Here is a 23,123-nt window from a genome sequence, read left to right on the forward strand (position 1 = left end):
GAATGAGCCACCCAGGCACCCCAACTATTAGCTCCTTGAATGCCAACATATGAAAGCTACACACATATATATAAGATATTTAGAAGGAATTTAGAAGTAATAAAGACTACAGATATTCTGAATGCAGATGAAGGATTCCCAACAAATACTGACATTATCTTCTGACATCTTCATTTCCAAGCGTAAGAGAATATAGAATGTTAGGGCACCCGGGTGGCTCAATCAGTTGAGCCCCCGACTCTTGATTTTGGCTCAGGTCATGATGTCATGGTCATGGGATTGAGCCCTGAGTGGGGCTCCATGCTGAGCATGGAGCCTGCTTAAGATTCTCTCTCTCCCTCTTCCTCTGCCCCTCCCCTGCTCTCTCTCTCTCTGTCTCTCAAAAAAAAAAAAAACACTACATTTTAAAAAAAAGAGAATATACATTTTTAAAAAAGAGAATATAGAATATTAAAGTGATCGTATATAGCAAATTATTCACCAAGTCAAGTCTCCTAATTCCAAATGTTATACCCTTTCCACTTTGCCATGCTTTGTTTCACTACATTGTTGTTGATTTGGGATTTGGGATATGGCTATTTTAAAATTCTTTGCTCCTCCTCCCATCTTGAGTTAGAGTTTAATTCTCTTCCCTTTGAAAATGGGTTGCTCTAACTCCTAAGGCAAACTGTTTCTGCTGAATCTGTCATGGGATCCTTGCCCTTGGCCCCCAGCTGCCATACTATTAGGAATATTAGCCATATAGAAAATTCCATGTAGGCCAACAGCCTCTGGCTAATAGCACCCCTGGAATTCCTAGCCAGACACCATCGGCTGACAGACTACATGAGAAGCTTTCAAGGTAGAAAGCGTTGGGAAGTTTTGGAAATCCTGGAAGTTTTCAGGTTTTCAAGAAGCTCCAGAGACCAAAGTGAGGATCAGCAAGCTGAGTCAGTCAACTTTCAAACCATAAGATTTATTATTATTATTATTATTATTCTTTATTGTATTGTTGTTGTTGTTTTGTGCCATTAAGTTTGGGAGGGTTTGTTACATACCATTAGATAACAGAATGAAAACAGGAGTACCTTTGGGTGTTATTTGTAGGTATAGGTAACAATCTTCAGAGAACCAATTGGTCCCATGTAGGGAATTGCTCTGTCCACACATAAAAGGAATATAGTGCAAGCTCTGATGATTTGTATTTGCCTTTCTGAAATCAAGTCATCCTGTGCATTTTGCACTAAGAGAAGAATTGAAGAGCTTGCTTTGCAGAAAACAAATCCCACTCAGTCCATTTCTTTCTATTTAGTGCATAGTGCAGCAAAAAGATCAGGAATAGATGGTTGAAATGGCCTTTCCCCACACCCTAAAAATAATGGATGCTCAGGGCATGCTGTACAGATATGTATGTGTAAAAGGCAGCCAGAATCACTCTCCAGGCCAAGATTCAGGGCTCTAGCCAACCCTAGGTCCCCATCCCCAGCACTACCACCCCATTTCAGTAAGGATCTTTCATCATCCATGACTTTCTCTCTTATCCTTTCAGCTCTCATTTCTCTCTTTCTACTAGCTGCCCTCTTTCCTTAAAGCAGCTTAAATTTTTGCCTTCTTACAACAACAAAACTTTCCTTTCCTCTTGCTCTCTAATCTACAAACATTTGAGAGACTGTCATGGACCAGTTACTACATAGTGTGCTGAACTTGGGAGATACCATCAAGGAGTTCCCAGACCAATAAAGGAGCTCAGATGTCAAGAAGCTTCTCTTCAGAAGGAAACTTCTTGCCAGAAATTCACTCTCTTGACCTCCCATTTTTCACTATCTGATAACAATTTTTCCTGCTAGAACTTCACTTCCAGCCCCACTTTTTAACTGCAACTAGTCTTACCAAGGCCCCAGTTGCGAAATCCGAAGAGCTGATTTCATCACTTATCTTACCTAATGAACACTGCTGACCATGCTGTCAGACTTCAAATTTTCTTCTCTTTTAGAGTAAATGTAATCATTTCTCTTCTTTACATTGAAATGTATGAAGTAACTATCTTTAGCTCAAAAATAGGCAAATAATAAAGACCTTGAGGAAGAAAAGGATGATGGTAGAACTCAGGGAATTTTTTTAGCAGTCTGAAACTATTCTGTATATTATAATGATGAACACACATCGCTATATATTTGTCAAAACCCATGAAATGTACAACACCAAAAGTGAACCCTCATGTGGACTATGGATTGGGCACAGGAAGAAATTGAACTGTGATGCAGTTACAGTTAAAACAAAAGCCTCAGTCAACTCTACTAGAAGTTCTGGAAAAGGGATGGTTGGCCCTGCTGAGTTTTCCCAATGGTGGCACCTCCAAATTGACTCACCATTGAACAAAGTCTGTTCTAAGGGAGAAGGCATAACTCTGGGTAAAGCAGAGAGCAATTCCTAGAGAAGGTGTCATCTGAAGCAAGCACTCTAGCAGCTCAGAAATGAAGCGTTGATTCTGCAGGGGATCTGGACTGCACATCTTCGTATCCACCACATTTACAAGGGCAACTAAATGGGCATTACATGGTAGAATTGCAAAGTATGTAACCTTTATAAAAATATTAATACCATTTACTCAAATCTTCAAAAGAAATTAATAAAACTATTTTATTTTATTTTATTTTATTTTTTGGAGGGAGGGAGTGCACAGGCACGTGTGCATGTGTGTTTGTGCACACAGGCTAACAAGAGCGAGGCAGAGGAAGAGCGAGAGAATCCATGCTGACAGCATGGAGTCTGATGGGGGGCTTGATCCCATGACCCTGGGGTCATGACCCGAGCTGAAATCAAGAGATGGACGCCCAACTGACTGTGCCACCCAGGAGACCCTAAAACAATTTTATTTTAATAAATTTTTCCAATTGTCAAAAGAAAGCCTATGAGAATGACACTAACATGGTTGGAAAGAAAAATGTAGATAAGCCAGAATTTTTGGCCCAAAACACAGAGGTCACATATGATTCATTGTTTGTATTTGGCACTATATGAGATATGGCTTCAAATATGCTGAGAGTGAACTTTCTTTGAAAAAATTCAAAGATTATACACAATATTTTATGGACCTGTCAAAAAACAGAAATCCTCATGGAACAGATAGCAAATTTGACCTTACAACTGCTTTTGAGTACATGATGGGAATGTCAACTAAATACTGTTAAAGCAATTAGACTTAGCTTAGACAAGACAGAGAATCCATTAGAAGAATGAAGTGAAATAACAGAAGATCCTCAAATAAAAAACAAATTGTGGTTTTGTTAGAAAATGAAGTTACTTCTGTACTTGTTCTGGCTACAGTTATTTGTTATGGACTATTCCTTGTTATTTATTACAAAAAATAAATAGATATAACATGGATATTTTCTTTTTAAAATAAATTGAAAGCACTTTTTATTTTAGAGTAAATTATTTTTCCAAATGAAGAGAAACTACATGTGCAAAATACAACAAAAGTGGCATTTTAATAAAATATAAAGAAATGGATATGAAGAAGATTCACCTATAAGTAATCCTATAACAAATTTCTCTACAGACTATATTCTGACCATCTGAGATCAAGGCATCATCTCAACTGAGACAAAGAATTACAGTGAACACAGATAAGTTGTCTCATTCAACATTACAGTCAGTGATACACAAATTGTGTTTAAAGTCTTGATTATAACACGTATGATTTGTGCTGAAATAAAAACAAGAAAAATAGAATTATGACATAAGTATATGACAAATTCTTAAAACTCTTTGCTACGGTGTAACAATACAGAAAGTACACAAATCATACATGTACAGCTCAGTGAGTTTTCAGAGCAAATAACCAGCACCTAGTTCAAAAAACAGAGCATGATATGTGTCTTAATTTTATTGCTCATTCAGACACCTCAACCCACTAATGGAAGACCAGCCATATGTTATAATAGCAGAATTCAGCTGTAGTCCATAGTTTGCTCTGTCTTCACACTTATTTTTATATTTTGTCATCATGAAATTCATCTCAGTCGGGGAATAGAACATATTTATTGACACTTTGTTGCCTTGATTTATGATGTTTAGGTATTTAGTACTTCATCTTGAGCTCCACGAAGATTAGGGCTTGGCCTGCCCATGACTTCAACTTTAAAAGGCCCTCTGTTCAAGACCTCCTTAATGCTTGGCACTCTCCAGGTCTAGGTATAGAGATGACTTACCTATGCATAATTTCTCCCCTTGTCCCCCCAGTCTAAATTTGTTTTATGCTGTCATTCTAGCTCATAAGCCTTATTCTTTTCTTCATAGTGTCTACCTCAGACTGTATGCACATTTTTGTAAGTTTATGTGTTACTGTTTATCTTCCACCTTTTTGAAAGTTCCAGGAGGAGGAAATTTGTCTGCTGTCGTTATTTTATACCCAGCGTGTAGCTCATAGAAGACACTCAACAAACATGTGTTGAAGGAACAAATGAGAAAATGAATAAACTGTGGATTGATGCCTGACTCAAAAATCTATCTACTAGCCCAGGTCTGACTCTTGAGTGCCACAATTCTATGGCCAGCTGCCTCAGAAGGCATCTCTTCCTGGATTCCCAGAAACATGTCCAACTCAACATATCCAAAGTGAAATTCATCATCTTCCTTCCCTGCTAAAAATCACTGTCTCCTCCTACATCCGTGTCTTAGATTGCAAGTACCACCTGCTGTAACACCAGTCAGCACCCAGAGAGCAACTCTCTCCCTCCCTCCAAAAACTCCTAGTCAGCCACCATCTTAACCTTCCCAAGCACCTTCCACTAACCCCTCCCTCCGTCCCACATTCTTGTTCCAGTTACTATAGCAGCTACCAAACCACCCTTCACACACTAGCAAAATTACCTTCCTAAAATGCAAATCTAATTGGGTCCCCTGTGCTTAAAACTCTTCCAGAAAGTTGGGAGGGTAGGAGTTAGTGTAAATGAGCTAGATCTTCATCTTTCACTGTGGAAAGTATTTAAGTACTGTTAAGTTTAATAAATCAAGAAATATGAATATACACATATTTAGGGTTATGAAAATAAATAGAAACTGTAAAAAAAATGAAGACTAGTACTGTAGCAGAGGGAACAAGGATGAGGAAGACTTTTAGTGTTTATTGTGTGGCTTTCCATAAGGTAAGGTTATTAATCATAAATTATAATAATTTAAAATGAAGATTTAAAATATATATAAATTTTATTAGCTTTCCAATGCCCTTGGAATAAACTCCAAATTTCTTGGCATGGGTCTATCATAATATGAAGTCAGCCACACTGCTAGTCTCATCTCTTACATTCTCCCGTATCAACCTGCTCTCCAGCCACTCTGAAATCATATGCTGAACTCCTCAAAGGCACCATGCTTGTGTTTTTGCACAAGCTGGTCTCTCTACCTGAAATGTGAATCTCTTCTCTGTGATCTGGTTAAGTCTCCCTTGTCCTTTAAGATTCAGCTGGTGTCACGTGTTCCACGAATGCTTCCCTGAGTCTCCCCAACTCCTCCCATGCGTAGGTGGTGCCACACCCTTGAGCTCCAATAACTCCCTATGCCTTATTTATAATAGACCAAAAAAACATGGGACTGGTACCGTGTCTCCCACAACCCGGAAGCTTCCTGAGGACAGGGGCTATATCTAACTTCGGTGCCAAGTTCAGTGCAGGCGCAGAATGAGTATTTCACAGATATTGATGAGGAGCTTGCATCTGCTCATCACTAAAATGAAGGAGTTACAAGCAAAAAGCTAGTTTCCTTAAAGAGGTCCTACATTAAAAGGCAATAGTACAGCTGAAAACAAAATGGACAAAAAATGTGAGTAGATAGTTCACAAAAAATGAGACATGAATGACTCTTAACCATATGAAAAGATACTGAATATGATTCACAAAAAAGGAAATGCAAATTAACTCAATGATGAGATACCATTTTAAGCTACCAAATTGGCAAAGATCAAACTGTGATAAAACTGTGTTATTGGTAATAAATAGGATAACAGTCTCTCTCGTACAAGGCTGATGGGAATATATATCAGTATGATCTCTATGCAAAGCAAATTGACAATATTTCTAAAAATTGAAAGTGCAAATACTCCCCCTCAAAGCAATTCTACTTCACACAAGTTTTAAAAGATATATATACAGTAACATTCATTCCAGTCCAGAGCCAGATCTGAAATTCCAGTCCACCATGATCTTTCACCTCTGAATTTGAATTGTATAACATTTAGTTGGAGCTTAGCATATACTGTTTATGTAAATCTCTTCTATTTACCCAACCAGATAGTAAATTTCTGAGATCAGGACTATGTGTTAAACCTCTCTGTCCTTCTCAGTGTCTGTCACTATACTGAACATATGTGTGCTCAGTTTGCATTCTCTTCACATGACACAAGGCTTCCTCCAGAAAATCCCAAAGCTACTCTAGAAGTTAATGTGTCATCCCAAGGAAGATTGGTGTTACCTGAGTAGCCACTGCAGAAACTAAGAGATACTGAAGTAATCGGGGCTAAGCCTACTAAACAAACCTACTTTGACCTTTTGGTAGGATTTCAGTAGAAGAAAAATGGGAGAGGTTTTTGCTTTGTTTTGTTTTTTAATTTTAAGCTGCTGGTCTAAATCAACAATGTAATTTTTTACTTATATTTTTAACAAAGTACATTTTGAATTTTTAAATTTAAGATATTTTAAAATATTTATTGTTTTACACCTACTATGACCTCTCTCTCTTATTGGTTCCCCGGAGTTTAAGGAGCATTAAAAATAGTTTCAAACAGAGAGGGAGACAAAACATAAGAGACTCTTAGATAAAGAGAACCAACTGAGGATTGATGGGGGTGGGGAGGAGGAGAAAATGGGTGATGGGCATTGAGGAGGGCACCTGTTGGGATGAGCACTGGGTATTGTATATAAGTGATGAATCATAGGAATCTATTCGTGAAGCCAAGAGCACACTGTATACACTGTATGTTAGCTAACTTGACAATAAATTATATAGAAAGAAAGAAAGAAAGAAAGAAAGAAAGAATGAAAGAAGAAAGTGTAGGGGTACCTGGGTGGCTCAGTCAGTTAAACATCTGACTTCAGCTCAGGTCATGATCTTCCGGTCCGTGAGTTTGAGTCCCCTACCGGACTCTGTGCTTACACCTCGGAGCCTGGAGCCTGCTTTGGATTCTGTGTCTCCCTCTCTCTCTGCCCCTCCCTCGCTCATGCTCTGTCTCTCAAAAATGAATAAATGTTAAAAAAATTAAAAAAGAGAAAGTGTCAAAAACTTCAGTTTTTGGCATGTTTATGTAACAGAAAACAATTATTGACAATAAAGGCATAAACAGGTAAAAAAGAGAAACAAACAAACGCAGGGATAAGAAGAGACCACTCAGCTAGATTTTACTGGTGTGTAGTGTCCTACACTATAAGGAAGCAAACCAGTGTTCTTGTATCTCACATATATATTTAATTCAAGCAAAAATAATATAAAAACAGGGAGGGGGACAAAATATAAGAGACTCTTAAATATGGAGAACACACAGGGTTACTGGAGGGGTTGTGGGAGGGGTGATGGGCTAAATGAGTAAGGGGCATTAAGGAATCTACTCCTGAAATCATTGTTGCACTATATGCTAACTAATTTGGGTGTAGATTAAAAAAGTAAAATAAAATAAAATAAAATAAAATAAATATATATGACTATAAGTTCCCCAGACTCCTTGTAGGAGGTGCTCCTTCTTATCAGTTAAGTCTTACTGATCTCTTGTGAGGTTCTTGTATCTTCAGCTATTCTGCAATCTACAACACCCCAATAGGCAGTGTGTTCAAGGCAGCAAGTTTCCCAAGTTTCCCATGTCAGCAGGTATGAATACTGTCGTAAGTATACATCTAGCATAACATTTAATTATTCACAGTTACCAGAGACTAATTACTGAGCATGTCAACAAGACAAGATACTAGTGAGTCAAGTTCTGTGTATACCAAGTAATATAATCTGAGTGTTTATGAACATCAATAAGCATAAACGAGTTACTAGTTAAATGCTTTAAGCTTCATGCAACAGAAAAGCCAACTCAAATGCCTTAAATGATAAAGTTATTTATTGTTTCACATGACAAGAAGTTGAAGGAAGAACAGCTTCAGTGTTGGTTCATTCTATAGCTCAACGATGTCATCAGAACACAGGTTCCTCCTCTCTTCCCGCTCTGTGTATCTCAGCGTGTTCTTTTTGGGTTAACTCTCCTCTCCTCACAGTCCTAAAATGACTGTTCCAGATGCCACTTACAGACACAACACTCTGTAGCAGGAAAGAGACTGTTTATTTCCACCGACCTCTTTTAAAGAGCCAGGAAAAAATTTCCCAGAGACCTCTTAGAACACACTGCCTTGGCTCTAGTTCAGAATGTTGTCACATGTCCATGCTTAAAACAGTCACTAATGAGAAGATAGGACCACTATTCCGGCTTAAACCAATTATTACCCACTCTCTGGAACGCCCCAGAAGCACAATGGGGGTAGATACATGAACACAATTAGAGTTCTGTTTGTTGCCAAGGAAGGAGAAATGGGTTTTGCTTCTGAATGTCTAAACAATGTCTGAAAATGTATATATTAATAGAATACATTTCGACAATTTATGAAACTCTAAATCTTTATCAGTAGTCCTCAATTTTCCCAAGTCTTTTCACAGTAGCTAGTTCATCTAATCTGTCAAAGGCCAAAACAGCTTGCAGATATTTATCAAATGACAGATGTTCATTCATCCATCCATTTATTCATCCAATTAAGATGTGCTGAGTGGGGTACCTATGTGGTTCAGTCAGTTAAGCATCTGACTCTTGCTTTTGGCTCAGGTCATGATTTCATGGTTTGTGAGTTTAAGCCCCACATTGGGCTCTGTGCTGATAGTGCTGAGCCTACTTGGGATTCTCTCTCTCTCTCTCTCTCTCTCTCTCTCTCTCTCCCCCCACCCACCCTACCCAGCCATCTGCTGCACAGGCATGCTCTCACTCGCTCTCGCTCTCTCTCTCTCTCTCTCTCTTTAAAATTAAATTAAATTAAATTAAATCAAATTAAATTAAAACAAAATGTTAACAACAACAAAAAAAGATGTGCTGAGCACGTATCATATTCAAGATAATAGTTCACCATGGAAGACTAAATAATGTAAAGTTTATGTCATCAAGAAGTTTATTATTTGGAAAGTGATAAACTCTAAAAATGATGTAATAGTTTCTTGTGCTATAACATGAAGGTGCTTTTAAGATTAAATTCACACAAGAAATCCATAAGTTCCAAAAAGTTTTCAAGATTTCTGACCTAAAATGTATGAATAAAATTCATGATTTTCTTTAGAGAAAGTAATGGAAACCTTTATGATCAATTATTGAATTTAAGAGTTATAGGAAATTATAGATTTATTCAAATAATCCTTACTGAAAAATATCAAACATAAAATATTTATAGCTATAAAATAGGAATGTGGTGATGGGCAAAAACCCAAAGCAATGAATTTATTTGGGGACGATTATTTTGGCAGAGTTATAATCAGGAATATGATTTTACCATACCTATTATAGATATCAGACTTGAAGTTATTTAGTCCAAGCCCCTCATGTACTGAGAACTACAAAATAAGAATACATTCTGCCATTAACAGAAAAGTTCCAAGGACAGCCCAGGAAAGAACTCCAAACCTGGTGTTCTCCAGGGCACAGGTTTTTTCCTCTGAGATCTGAGCCAGGAAGTTTCTTCTCACATTACTCCTAAACCACCCTCCCCCCACCAAGAAGTATTTCAGAGAAAACCACCCAACTGAATTAAATTGTGCAGAAAAATAAATAAATAAATAAATAGTGTGGAAAAGAATACAGAAGGGACCCAAGAGAGAAATTTTTATGGTATTAAGAACAATTCCACTTTTTTGGTTGATTTTTAACTCTTGCTCATCCTAGATAATTCCTGTTTTGAGAATGAGGACCTAATTTATTCTATAAGGAGTTCAGTCACCAAGTAGCAGAAAGGCAAGCATTCTGTCAGGACCTCAGCAGTCCATATGTGTGGGCAGTAGAGAAAGGCACTCTCTGCAGGTGGACATAGCTCTTGCAGGTGAGTAGCTTAAGGGGATCCAAAGGGATTTCAGCCCCCTCCACCCCCTTTGGCTAGGGGCCCTGTGCAGGGCACACAACACATAAATATACACAGTGGGCCTACATGACGGAAAAGAAAAATCTTGGAATTCCTGAGGCTGTTCATGTAGACCCAGAACTTGAATGCCATATACAAAGTCAGGATAAATTCATTCTGCCAGAATCTTTATTCATTACTGACATCCTAGACTATTGGCACAATGATCTTAATCATCTGACCTTTTAGAGGCAATTTCCTCATCTTGGCTGGACAGATCGGACTAAATGCTACATTTGGCTCTATTTTTAAATTGCCCAGATGGGTGTATGACTTGGGGTGCCCACATATGCTGGACTGCTTCCAGAGACTGTTCGTACCTTGGGTGTAACCAGCAGCTGTAGACAAGAGACATGAATGGAGATGAGAGAATGGTAAGAGCCAGGTCAGTGTCCTTCTTATGTAAGTAAAACTGATTTTACCACTTCCCTGTGAAAGTTTGGATTCCAGGGGGTGGTCACTCTTGGTCACCTATAAAATGGCAGCCAAGTGCAGATTGAAATCATGGATGATGGGCAGAAAGTAGGGAGCCAATTCTGAGACAGCTGCTTCTGATCTCTGCTGCACCTACCCCATGTTGGATTGTGCTACGTGTGGAAGAGTTCACCGTGAAAGTGGTCCTGTTCATTACACTAAACAAGGCCATATTTTTTGGCCCCTACCTGCTGTGACTCAAAATTTGCTTTGTTTCTTTGGAGACTAAAAGGATTTGATGCTTAGAAAAGAGGAGAAAAGGCAAACTGGACTTGAGAGAAGAGTAACCACAATTCCCAAGATTTTTAGGCTTTTAGCAATAATGTACAGGGGACTGCATCCTCATTCAAACAGCTTCTCCTCATCTTTACTTTTAATTTCCCATTTCTTCTACCTAAAATGACTTTCCCTCAGACGAAGTTTCTTCTTCCTTCTTGCATGATCCATGTCCTTCTTTCAAAACAGATGCTTAACATTCACCACTTCCAAGAAGCCTTTTTACGCATCCAAACTGATTGCTTCCAGCCTAAAAATGCAGATGGTGACTGGAACTCAAAGACATAATTGTAACTAAAATTGTGGCGTGGGTCTAAGTCAGCAAACTGCAGCCTGCAGGCCAAATGCAGCCCACAGCCTGCTTTTGAACAGCCCATGAGCTAAGAATGGATTTTACATGTATAAGTGGTTGGGAAAAAAAATCAAAAGAATACTCATATTGTGTAACATATCAAAGTTACATGATATTCAAGTATCAATGTCTACAAATAAAGGTTTATTGGAATGCAGACATGCTCATTTGTTTACATATTGTCCATGGCTGCTTTTGCACTACACTGGCAGAGTTGAATAGCTGCAAGAGACCATGTGGTTGCAAAGCCTAAAATATTTACTATCTGGCCCTTTCCAGAAAAAGTTTATCAGTACCTCATCTAAGACATTAAAGGTGCTAGAAATGTTAAATAAGAACACCTCAAAGAAATAGATTTCAGGCAAACCAACAGAACAGAGGTTATCAAAGAGCCACATGAAGGTCTGAGCCCATAATTAAGACTAAATGGTTACCAAGAGGAGGAGCGTATTTAAAGAAGGAAAAGGGCTACATAAAGTCTACCTTTTACATTTAGTAAGTGTAGAGATAATAATGTCCGTGTTGCTCACTGCCACATACCCAGTATCTACCCCATTTCTTAGAGCTGAGCAGGTGCTCGTTGAATAGTTATTGAATGAATGAATAGGAAGGAAGGAGGAAGAAGCATAAAACAAGTGAAACAAGAGTTGCACAGGGTTGGGAGTGAAAAAGGGTCCCCAACAGCAATCTCAAGTTTGTCTATCCTTGCATAATATGCCACAGGTTCTCAAAAGTTAGAAGCTAACATACCATTTAGAAGCTAACATATCAATTGTTAATCTGTGCCCAGGAGACGAAAAAATGACCGAATGACTATAGTAATGGCCATGATCCCCATTCAAGCCCACCTTTCCACCCTTCCTCAATCACCAGACACTTATATATTTAGTCCAGAGACAAAATTGAGACTTGAAGATTAACGAGGGGAAGGAAATCAAAGATAAAGCTCATGAAATAAACATCACCACTTGTTGATCTTTGATTAACTGGCTCTTCTTTCCGAAACAGGGCCTCTTTTTCTTTCTCTCTCTCTTTGCTTGCAGGTGACACCCACACATATCCTTCAGTGTTGGCAGAGATGCTCACTCAGATAACAACTGGAGTTCATGCTGCACATTTTCATCTTCATGTGTCATCATCACCAAGTAAAACCACAACTATAGGAAAACAAAGCTGTTTGCTGCTCTTCTGTTTCAACTGACATTTCCACCCAGCTCTCACAACTTGTTCTTTGGAGCCAGAGGAGTGTTTAAATCTGTCATCAAGACAGCACTATCAAGATGCAATGTAAGGAGAATCTAGTCCACCCCTACTCTAGGATAAATTCACCCTTCTGTGACTTTTTGTCCCCTGAATTCCTGGCACTCCAACACCTTTCAAAATTTAATCAAGCAAACAGGATACCAAGCTGGTCTTTGGAAAGCATATATTCTGGCCTTTTGAGTAGCCTCAATAATGAGGTCAGCTTAGAAAAGACAAAATATTCTTGGATCACCTGTATTTCATCCCGAGCATTTTTCAAGTATGGAGCCCAAGTGTCCACACACCCTGAAAAGAACAAAAGAAATACCACGAAAGTGTACTACATTCTGCTCTGGACAGTGGTCTGGGTTTCTAAGTTCTGAGAGCCTGTGAATCTTCGAAGGGAAAGCATCCATTCATTTGGGATGCCATCAGAGAAAGTGGAGAGATCCACCCATGCAGATTTGTTCCTTAAGAACCAAACTTCTGAGTACCACTGACGAAAAGTCAAGAGTGAGGCAGTGCCTCAATTTAGGAGACACAAATAAGTTACCAAACAAGGGTCTGGTAATGACTCTCAGACCATTCCAGTTGCTGCTGCTGGTGTGGTGGTTTGGCCTCCATTATGATGGATCTAGAAGTTTCTTTGATTTTTCTCACTCATCCATTATCTCTGTTACAGGCAAGATGAGAGAGGAGAAAGGGTACTGCTTAAAAAAAATCCATATTTTTTATCAGACTAGAGAAAAAAAGGTAATTCAGGGCTGTGAGCAATTATATCATTCAATAGTTATGTAGTTAGAACATGGTGGGAGATCTGTTAGGTAAAGTTATTAAGTTTGCACTTGATTTCACTTTGAACTTGGGTTTCAAGGTGCTAGAACCTTTTTACATAACTAGGTTACACTATTTTTATTAGCCCAATAAAGGAGCACTTATTGAGCAGATTCATTTAATGGCTGATTTTTACCAGTCTTGTCCCTTTCTGATTGAATTGGTTTGTCCAATTGAATTCATGAGTGATTAGCTAAGTTCAGGGTTTTTTGGAGTAGGAGGATGCATATAAACTCATCTTTTTCAAGTTTACCTTTATTAAATTTAATGAGCTCCATTTCAACAAAGAAGAGTCACTTTGGAGAAGAACTCATGGTACACCTATCTGACTTCAGGCCACCTTCAAAGAAGAGTTTGCAATGAAATAAATAGGAGCCACTATGTAAATTATCAGACAAGCTCTGTGTCTCTTTTTCAAGGGCCTTCCCCTACCTGCAAGATGATAGCCATGTGTGTGTGTGCATGTGTGTGTGTGTGTGGTGATTAACATATCTGATTTGAATTTTCAATTTACTAAAAGTGCCACAATTTTGTTTGTTGTTGGTCTTTTATTTTTAAACTCTTACAAGCCATTAGAGTGTTCAGTTATGAGCATGACAGATAAAGAAGCTGAAATTATCTATCCCCAGCATTCTCATCTGTGAGCTCTTTTTGAATCATAGCCAGGCAAGGCATTTATAGAATTTGCTGGGGTCAAAAAAAAAAAAAAAAGAGAGAGAGAGAAATGAGTAGCAGTTCATAGTGAGATGGGATTTTAACTACCAAGGCAACAGTGTTAGAAGTCTCAGTCTAAAGTCATGTTTAAAACATGGTCGATACTCTGTTAAGAGTAAATTTGGGAACCTCAATGGAAAAGCAACTTACTCTTGTCTGTGGCTTATTTAGCATGACCTTTTAAGATGATTCTAACAGTATTGGTTTTCATCACTGCACAAAAATTTCTAAAATGTGAATGAACTTCTATCTATCAGGTTTTCTTTCATCAGGTTCGGCTGTGTATTACATATGTTTTACCTCCTGTTTCACTGATAAAATGGATTTTTGAACTTATTAATAGAAAAGTAGAAAACAGAGCTGACTCTCTCCTTCTCAGAGTATGATTAGTACATTTAAGCTGACCATTAATACATAAGGTGTATGCAGTTCATTCATTTAATCAATAAATATACATTTCATGCCAGGTACTATTCTAGGCACTGGGGATATGGCAATAAACAAAGCAGACAAAGTTCCATCCCTCATGAAGCTTACATTCTACTTTGGGGAAACAAACAATAAACAAATAAATAAGTTTTTAAAAATCTTGCATAAGACTCTCTCTGCCCCTCACCCGTTCATGCTCTGTCTCTCTCTGTCCCAAAAAAAAATAAATTAAAAACGTTGAAAAAAAAAATTTTTTTAAATAATAAAATAAATTAAAAAAAATCTTGCATAAGAGATGGTGAAATGCTATGGTAACAAGGCAAGCAAGGAAAGTATATAGGGTTGGTGGGGCAAGTGGGGGTATTAACTAGGGCAGAAAGTAACATTTAAGCAGAGGCCTGAAGGAAATGAGGGAGCAAGCCAGATAGATACCCAGAAGAGAACATTCCAGACAAAGGAAACAGTATGTGTAAAAGCCCCGAGATGGAAACATGCCTGTGATGTTTGAGGAGAAATATGTTGGAAAGTATGCATATACCTCTAGGAGAGATTTCCTGAGCCTCAAATGTGCTTACAGATCCCAAGAAGTTACTCAGCCCAGGACTTGAGAAAATCCTTGCCACTGTCCTTGACTTGGGTCAATTACAGGTCTACAGCAGTGATGACCCTAGTTCTGGGTCCATCACTGCCACCATCTCTAACCTCCAGAATGTATTTGAATTTAACACTTTGAGGTCAGTCCCTAGGTGGGCTGTGGCTCTTATCCAGCAGAGCAAAAAGCTGAAATGAGGGATCTAACATCCATTTAACCATCAACATCCCCATTAAATTAGCCATGATAACTAGTGGATCCATTAGTTAACCCAAGGGACTGATGGGGTCAAGACTAAAGTTTGATGTCTCTCGTAGAACATTCACATCACACAAAATGCACAGCCTGACATCTCAAAGATCTAAACCATTGGTCTGATGAGAAATTGTGACTAAAGCCAAGTAAACAAACCAGGAGTGTACCTTGCTTGAAATAAAACTACTATCTGAAAGTTTGGGTTTTTTTAAAAAAGCTAAACTGGAGATTTACTTTAAAAGATTTATCCCACACCATTTTTAAATAGCAAGTTTTCTCCAGATTCATGGCCAAAACTGAAGCATACCTGCTTTGAAAGACAAATACTAAAGCATAAATTTAAAAACAGGTACGTGATAGTTCAGTAATTTTACCACTGAGTACACAGAACATAATGTACACTTGGTCTCTTTAAACTGGCATGCTTGGTCCAATATAAGTGAGTTCACAATCAAAAATTATAGAAATACTATTAACTATGAGACTCTTACAATAATAGCAGCAAATGACATTATTTTCTTCATAATTACCTTATGTGAAACTGTAAAAGCATTGCTCCAACCACTGTTTTTAAACCATTTCTTGGCTCATACTAATAATGAAAATGGACTTCCCTGTTAACATTTCTACTTTGGCTCTGTTCAGAGTGAGTAAGAGAAATCTAAAGTGTGATTCATCTATAGTAGACCTATTTTTCCCATCAGAAAATAAAACCATTTTTTTTTACCAAAGATCAAATCTTTCCATTTTTGAAATTTATGTTTTGACATTGCCCTTTCTAAAAATTCTCTAGCTCTATCATTTTCAAATCCAATCCAGTCACTTGGATTAAAGAACTCTGTGTGCCAAGAGGCTGGCAATGCAGCACACGTGCCAGTAAAAATTCAGGAGTTTTTGTCACCCAAGTACTAGCGAGTTTGACCTTCTTTGGGTTAATTGTATTCGTGGAATGGAAGCCCATTTCAAAGTCAACTGAAGTACAATATTTTCTGTCTGGAATCATAGGATTCCTATCCCTCCCCACATCACACACACACAAAAAAAAAATTAAAGAAGACTTCTTTCTATACATAAAAGTGGGGGGCAGAATGCTGTACATTTCATTACAAGCTAAAATATTCCAAAACAGGAAAATGGCAGAAGTTAAGAGATTCTCAAATTTTATAGCACCTTATCCCTGGGTAGTGGGTTTAAATTTGTGTTACAATATTCTTCCCCTTCTCGGGGCATTTCCCAGTTTAATCTTTATACATAATTTATATGGCAATAATAATAATAGCTAACATTATTTGTCAGGTATGGTACTAAGCATCAGGGACAAGCATGAAAAAAGGACAAATTTGGGCCATGCCCTGATGGAGATTATAGTATAGGGACAGAGCAGTACATCACTGGTCCAGTAGATTATGATCATTACCTCCATTTTATAGTTGAAAAGCCAGAGTCTTAGAAAGTCAGCAACTTGCCTGAGGCCAACTAGTAATGGGACTTGGACAAGATCTATTTCATCTGCTTCTACAACCTAGATTCCTCTAACATCTGAATAAATCAAGGCACTGAACAAATTGTAAAGGCAGCAGTAAAGCTCTTCTTCAAGGTCCCCAGGCATACTCCATTTGACCCAAACCGGAGGCAGAAAAATATCTGTGCTCATTACAAGGTCAGGCTTTACAGGGTCAGGCTTTGTTGAGTATCTTGAGAACTTTGATGTGGACTCAAAAGACATACTCCAAAATACTTTTCCATGTCATTGGACCTCCAGGGTAAACACACAGCTGAACCCACAGAGTTCTGGAGCACAGAGCCCTAAAGCACATAAAGTCTCTGTAAAGGAGTTCTTGCCACATTTCCTTTTGCCTGTTGTCTTCTGGAAATCTTCCACCAGATGCCAGCCACTCCCTGAGCACACTGGCAAGAGTCCCATCATTCCCTTCTATTCTCCTCCTTTAGAAGAAGCATCTTGGGACTCATCCTCCATATACCCTAAGGAGTACTAACACCCCTTTTTCACAGTATCATTGCTGCTCTGGATACGCTTTCAGCATCCCACTTTAGATTTCTGCACAGATAACAAAGAGACCAACCCAGAAAATCTGAAATATATGGAACAGAAAAGCCCCCTCTATGATGTGACTGAAATGATCTGCTAAAGAAATAACACTTCATAGTATTCAAATAATTTTGACATCAGGTGGTTTCATTTCCTGACACATTCTTCTGTGGTTTGGGGGGACTACTTTATTCTTTTCAAATCATATGGTCAGTACTACATTGAATTCCCATTGCAGGGAGTAAGAAGAGCAAGACTGCTTCAAATTGCTTTGAAGGTAGTCCACTGGTCCAAAGGACTAAATATGACCAGAATTAAAAAAAAAAAAAAAAAAAAAAAAAAACAATGTCTATATCTTTCTTAACCAAAAGTATTAAATAGGAACTAGTGGCTCATTTCATGAATGAGAGACAGTGTTTTAATGATTTTAAAAATATGAAGTCTCCCCCCTCCCCCACCCTTACCTAAACCCGCCTTTAACCAAAAGGAATGGTTTTGTAACCTTTCTTCTCCATCTAAAAAGTCCTTCCATATCACACTCCACTTGGCCACAGTGTTCAGGTGAGTGAGATGAAAGAGAAGTGAAATGGAAAACAGATTTCAAGGCTAACAGAATCCACTGGCTTTTTGTTCTCTACTGTAACCTCTTGATCAAGTCAATAAATACATGGTAAGTTGAAATTTGGGTCATGGCACTACAAGATAGAGCCTGCCACAGCAATATTCTTTAACTTCATATCAGAGCCTCAAAATAATGTTATTTGGTCTAGTCATTCAAGAAACATTGGCATCGTTGGCCTAATAGGAGCCCCTAATGGGAGCTGGTGGCCGGCTGAAGACGAGGCAGTTTTTTCCTATCCAGAGCAGTTGTGTTGAGCAGGTGAAGCGCTGCCAGCCGGCTTGCATCTGGATAGGCGTCCATGTCAGGAACGGTATGCCGCAAAGTCGCGTGCTGGGGCGTAGGGTTGGTAGTGCCTTCGGGTGGGCCCTGGCCTCCGGGGGGTCATGTTCATATAGTCACTCTGAAGGATCCTACTCCTCTTGGTCTTCATCTGCAGAAAAGAGAAACATCACTGTGAAGGGGGCGGGGGCACAGAAAGAGACGTCATGGGAGGGGCTCTAAGACTTGGGAGCAACTATTCAGAACATAGACTGTCAAATGAAGCTGAATACACCTGACTTCATTGAGCGCCTTGGACCTGGATAGTGACTAATCAAACCTAATTACTTTGGACTCTTCCAAATTAACCTGTGAAATCGGAATCAAACAACGTATTTTAGATAAATGTACCCATGTTATTCTTAATACAATCATTTGATCTGAATTCCAAAAGCATATCTAATTAACATATCCTTTGTTGATATGTAAGTACTCTTTAAGGCCCTTCCTCCTGTGAAAAGGTTGAGCTTCTCCACTGCAATCTTCTTATGTTAGTCATTTGGTTAACAAGCTGTTTTTCCACAGGTAATCCAAGAGGACCTTAGATTCTGAAATGATCATAAAATTCATAGCAGTGGAGTCCAAATTAGTGGAGAGTTATGGTTCTAGACAACTACTTACATTCCTATTCTTTTATATGCACGTACATTTCTGTAAAGACAATAGTGTCCTTCATCTCTGTTCCTCAGACTCTGCTCCTTCTTCCCCTTTCTATCAGGGGTAAGGGAAGAAAGTAGGGGCAATCCTAAACCCAGAGCAAGAGCATACTTGCCATAAATCTTAGCAAAGTTTTGACTGGGCATTAGGAGCATCTTTTCTGAACCAACATGATGGTAAAATTTACATATTTGATAAAAGTCCCATAAAAATTCTAGAAATAGAAAGCTACCCAGATTTCTGAATGCAGAATTCTCTATTATGAAAAAAAAAATGTCTATTTCTTGGCACCTAGGCCTGGTGCATAAGTAGATATGTTGCATGTGAATGGAATGAACACTTGAATAAATACGTAAGCAAGTGACTTCTGCCCTGGCCTATTTCCATGCACTCCTCCATGAACCATTCATACCTTCGTTGTCAAATGGGCAGGAGCAAGTGTTGAAGGTTGGAAAAATACTGACTCCCACATTACCAAATACAGCTAACATGTTTTCAGTTGTCATCATTTGAATTCTCAGCCACATTCTACACTAATGATTATTCTCTCCTTTTTGAAGCATTCTTCCATTTGCCTTCTGTGAGATGGTACCATCCTGGTTTTCATCCTACCTGTCTGGCTACTCCTTGCCTGCCTCCCTTGCAAGCTCATCCTTCTTTAAGTAGTCATTCAATGTGAGTTCCCCATAGACTTCTACTCACTCCTTCCTCTCTCTCTCTAGGCAATCTCATCCCCATTTGCAACTATTCACCCAAATTTATATCTCTGACCTAGACCTCGAAGGCACTTAAAACTCACCATGTCCAGAAGGAAACTCAAGAGCCTCCCATAAAGTCTGGTCCTCTCTCATTGTTTCTGATCTCAGCGGGTGATATTACCATATATACGGTTGCCCAAACCAGACGACCTAAGCCTCATTCTTGACACAACCAGCTCCCTATCCCCTGTTCCAGGGGACATTTGACAATGTCTGAAGATATTTTGGGTTGTCACATCTAGGAAGAATGCTATGGCACCTAGTGGGTAGAGGCCAGAGATGCTGCTGAATACCCTCTGATGCACAGGGCAGCCCCCTACAACAAAGAATTATCCAGCCCAAAATGTCAATAGTGCCAAGACTGATAAATCATGATCGAAAGAGTCTGATCATGAAAATGAATGGAGTGAAAGGGAAGTAATGGATACAAAATATGTGACCAAATTTAGAATGAATATTATTGGATTGCTTGTCCATTCCTTTTTGCTCATACCCAGAGATGACTGATGATTTGAGCCTGGGAGCCTGGAAGGATGCTGCTCCATCCATAGATATAAGACAAGACAGTAGGAGAAGTAGATTTGTAAGAGAAGGTTACAAATTCAGCTTTGGTCATTTGGGATTTGAATGATGGATGAATGATCCAGCTGAAACTAAGAAGACCATAACATTAAACAGACATAATTGGGAGATTCATTCAAGAGAAGTAGCCATGGAAACCAAGTGGGTGAGGGAAGTTGCTCTTCAAACATCTTGGCTCTACATCCTTTCTATAAATGAAAGACTAGAGTTCTCTTGGGCACAAGGTTATGACACGGCAGGAGTAAGGGCAAGGAAGTGTCTGCCCCCAAATAAATGTGGAAGGCTGCTAATGATACCCTGGCAAGAATTTTAGCTCTTACTACAGCTCTGAGGACTTCCCTTGCCAGACTCCCAATAGCAGCCTTTGCCTTCAGACACCCAAATAAAACTATAGCTGGCCCCAGTAATGAAGATGTCTTGAGTCTGAGGCTCTCCAGGTTGCACAAAGACTATGAAAGATCTGCTCAATTGGCTCCCATGCTTACCCTCATGCTGTTATCATATAGTGGACTTAGTCCACTTAGCCATAAACATAAAAGTGGGATGGAAATGACACGTGCATGGCTGGGAACACCATACAGAACCTGTAGTGTCCAGCTGCATCTAGCACGTGCCTATATGTGTGGGGAGTATTTGCCTTATGTGTCTGTGTGGCTGGGTCATCTATTCTGCCCCTTCACCAATCCGCTGTGTCTGCTAAAGATGTGGGACTTCACAATCTATCTTCCCTTGCCCTTCCTCCACTCCCACTCTTACCTCCTTATTTCCTCAAAACAACAGCAAGACAAAAGACAGTTCGCTTAAAGACACAGTCTTCAAGAACACACTGAATTTAAAGGCAGATACTACCTATCCACATACTATCTACATTCCCTACATTGTGATTGATAGTGGAGAAGACCATGTTTTTTAAAAGGCTCCTTTAAGAAAGAGAATAGGTTTTACCATTCAGCTGAGTGAATGGTGGATTGAGTGACAGTAACAGGTGCTGTTCTGCAGCAGCCTGGCAGAGGATAGCTCTTTATTTATTCAAATGTCAGCAACAGGTCAAGAACAGAGATAGAATGTGCAGCTGCTCCCAGAAACCCACTCAACCTACAACTGCCTACAGTAGCACATCACAAGCACTCAGGAAGTTCCGGGAAAACAGCAGCTACACCAAGGCACAATGTAGACCAGTCAAAAATAGGATCCCAGAATAGGACCCAGGAAATGGCTGAACTCTAGGGATCCCTAATGCCCTGTCTAGCTTAGCAAGTTGGTGGTTGCTTAGATAGTAACAGCAGCAAGAAAGATGAGCCAAAGGTAAAAATGCTGTATTATTCTACAAAATATACACATATATTTATTTCACACCCTTTTTGTCAGAGAGTATAAAGATCTAGGTTGAGATGTAAATAAAGAGTTCTTATTGGACAACCTGACTACAAGAGACCACAGAAGATAAGATTATGCCAACAACTGGCTCTTCCTAATTCACGGGGAACCTATGAACTAGAATAAGACTAAAATAAGTTTTATCAAGACAAAGCAAGTAGTGCTACTAAAGAAAAGCCCATAGCATCTATGATGTTTCCAATTTGAAAGTAAACTGTTTAAATTCACTGAAAAGGAGAAGCAGGCTTTGTTCCTCTGGGCAGTCCCAGTCACTGAGCCTGGATTTAGTGCCTGATAATAGTAACTGATATTCTAATGTGTATTTACAATAAGTTTTAAATGATGAGCAGCACCCTTCTGACCACTGAAAGTTAAAGTAATTCTCAAAACTACTTCCTGGGAAGCTGGTAAATTACATTGACCTAAGTCAGCATATTACAGGGGAGCACCTGTCTTGGAGATGTACCCAAAAAGCCGCTGCACCTATATTTTAGATTAAGACATTGAAATTCCTAAGGGATGAAAATAAGGACTAAGGTTCTACATTCTAAATCATTGGCAAGTACCACAGAGGTTCAAAAGTGGGAAGGTACCTTGTATGAAAACACCAAGATCCAGAAAGATGAGGGACTCAACTGACATCAGAGGAAGAATTTAGGCAATTTTCTCTACATAAAAAGCTCTCAGGGTTGGGCAACTTAGAGAAGGCAAGACAGGTAAATATCAACTTGATATCTAGTATAAAGGATTTCCAGGAAAAAGTAGCCACTTTGTTCCCTACCCTGCAGAAGGTACAGATTAGGCAACAGGCAGCTTAGCAAATATCCATCTGCCCTTAGAATCTCTCACAATTCATGTGGGGAATGGGAAGGATGGAGAGGCAAACTTTGGTAATAGGCCAATGAAGTTTAAAAGGATCTCAGGCTGCATCTATCATTGACATGACCATGAACCCGGGATGCCCTCCTCACCTCCACCTACCACCACCACCCCAGCACTATAACAATGCTATAGTAAATAGGATGATTCCACTTGTCATGGTTTTCACTGACCCATGTGTAAATTAGTTAAATGTGTGGAATATGCCTTAAAGACCCTTATGGGGGTTATCAATTCAACAATCTGACAAGCACTCATTAAGCATTAAATATGCTTAATACCAGATGGATGGTGAATATCAAGAGAAATAGTCCTTTGTCCTTGAGGAGTAACATTTCTTATTGAAGACATGACTCATACATGCATCTGACTTATAAAAAAAAAACTCAAAGACAACATGGAATCAAAGCAGGAGATACTCTGTCCCACACCATGTACATGAGAATGGGAGGTTTCTGAGTAAGGGGAAAGACCCTTTGGTAAGGGAGTCCCAATTTAACAGTAGATACAGTCATCAAGATATGTTCAAAACTTCAATTTTGAAGAAGGTAA

The 23,123-nt window shown here is 39.0% G+C and overlaps 1 protein-coding gene across 1 annotated transcript in view; it reads right to left on the reverse strand.

Annotated features, from left to right (window-relative positions):
- Positions 1 to 16,292: 16,292 nt before the first annotated feature.
- The window catches only part of CD28 (CD28 molecule), a 29,124-nt gene continuing 22,293 nt past the window's right edge, over positions 16,293 to 23,123 (reverse strand). The window contains exon 4 of the mRNA XM_049615088.1: positions 16,293 to 18,430. Within this exon, the coding sequence (XP_049471045.1) occupies positions 18,302 to 18,430 (129 nt within the window). The 3' untranslated portion in view covers positions 16,293 to 18,301. The remainder of the gene's footprint in view (positions 18,431 to 23,123) is intronic.

The sequence above is a fragment of the Panthera uncia genome, assembly GCF_023721935.1.
Source record: "Panthera uncia isolate 11264 chromosome C1 unlocalized genomic scaffold, Puncia_PCG_1.0 HiC_scaffold_3, whole genome shotgun sequence".
NCBI classification, from domain to species: Eukaryota; Metazoa; Chordata; class Mammalia; order Carnivora; family Felidae; genus Panthera; species Panthera uncia.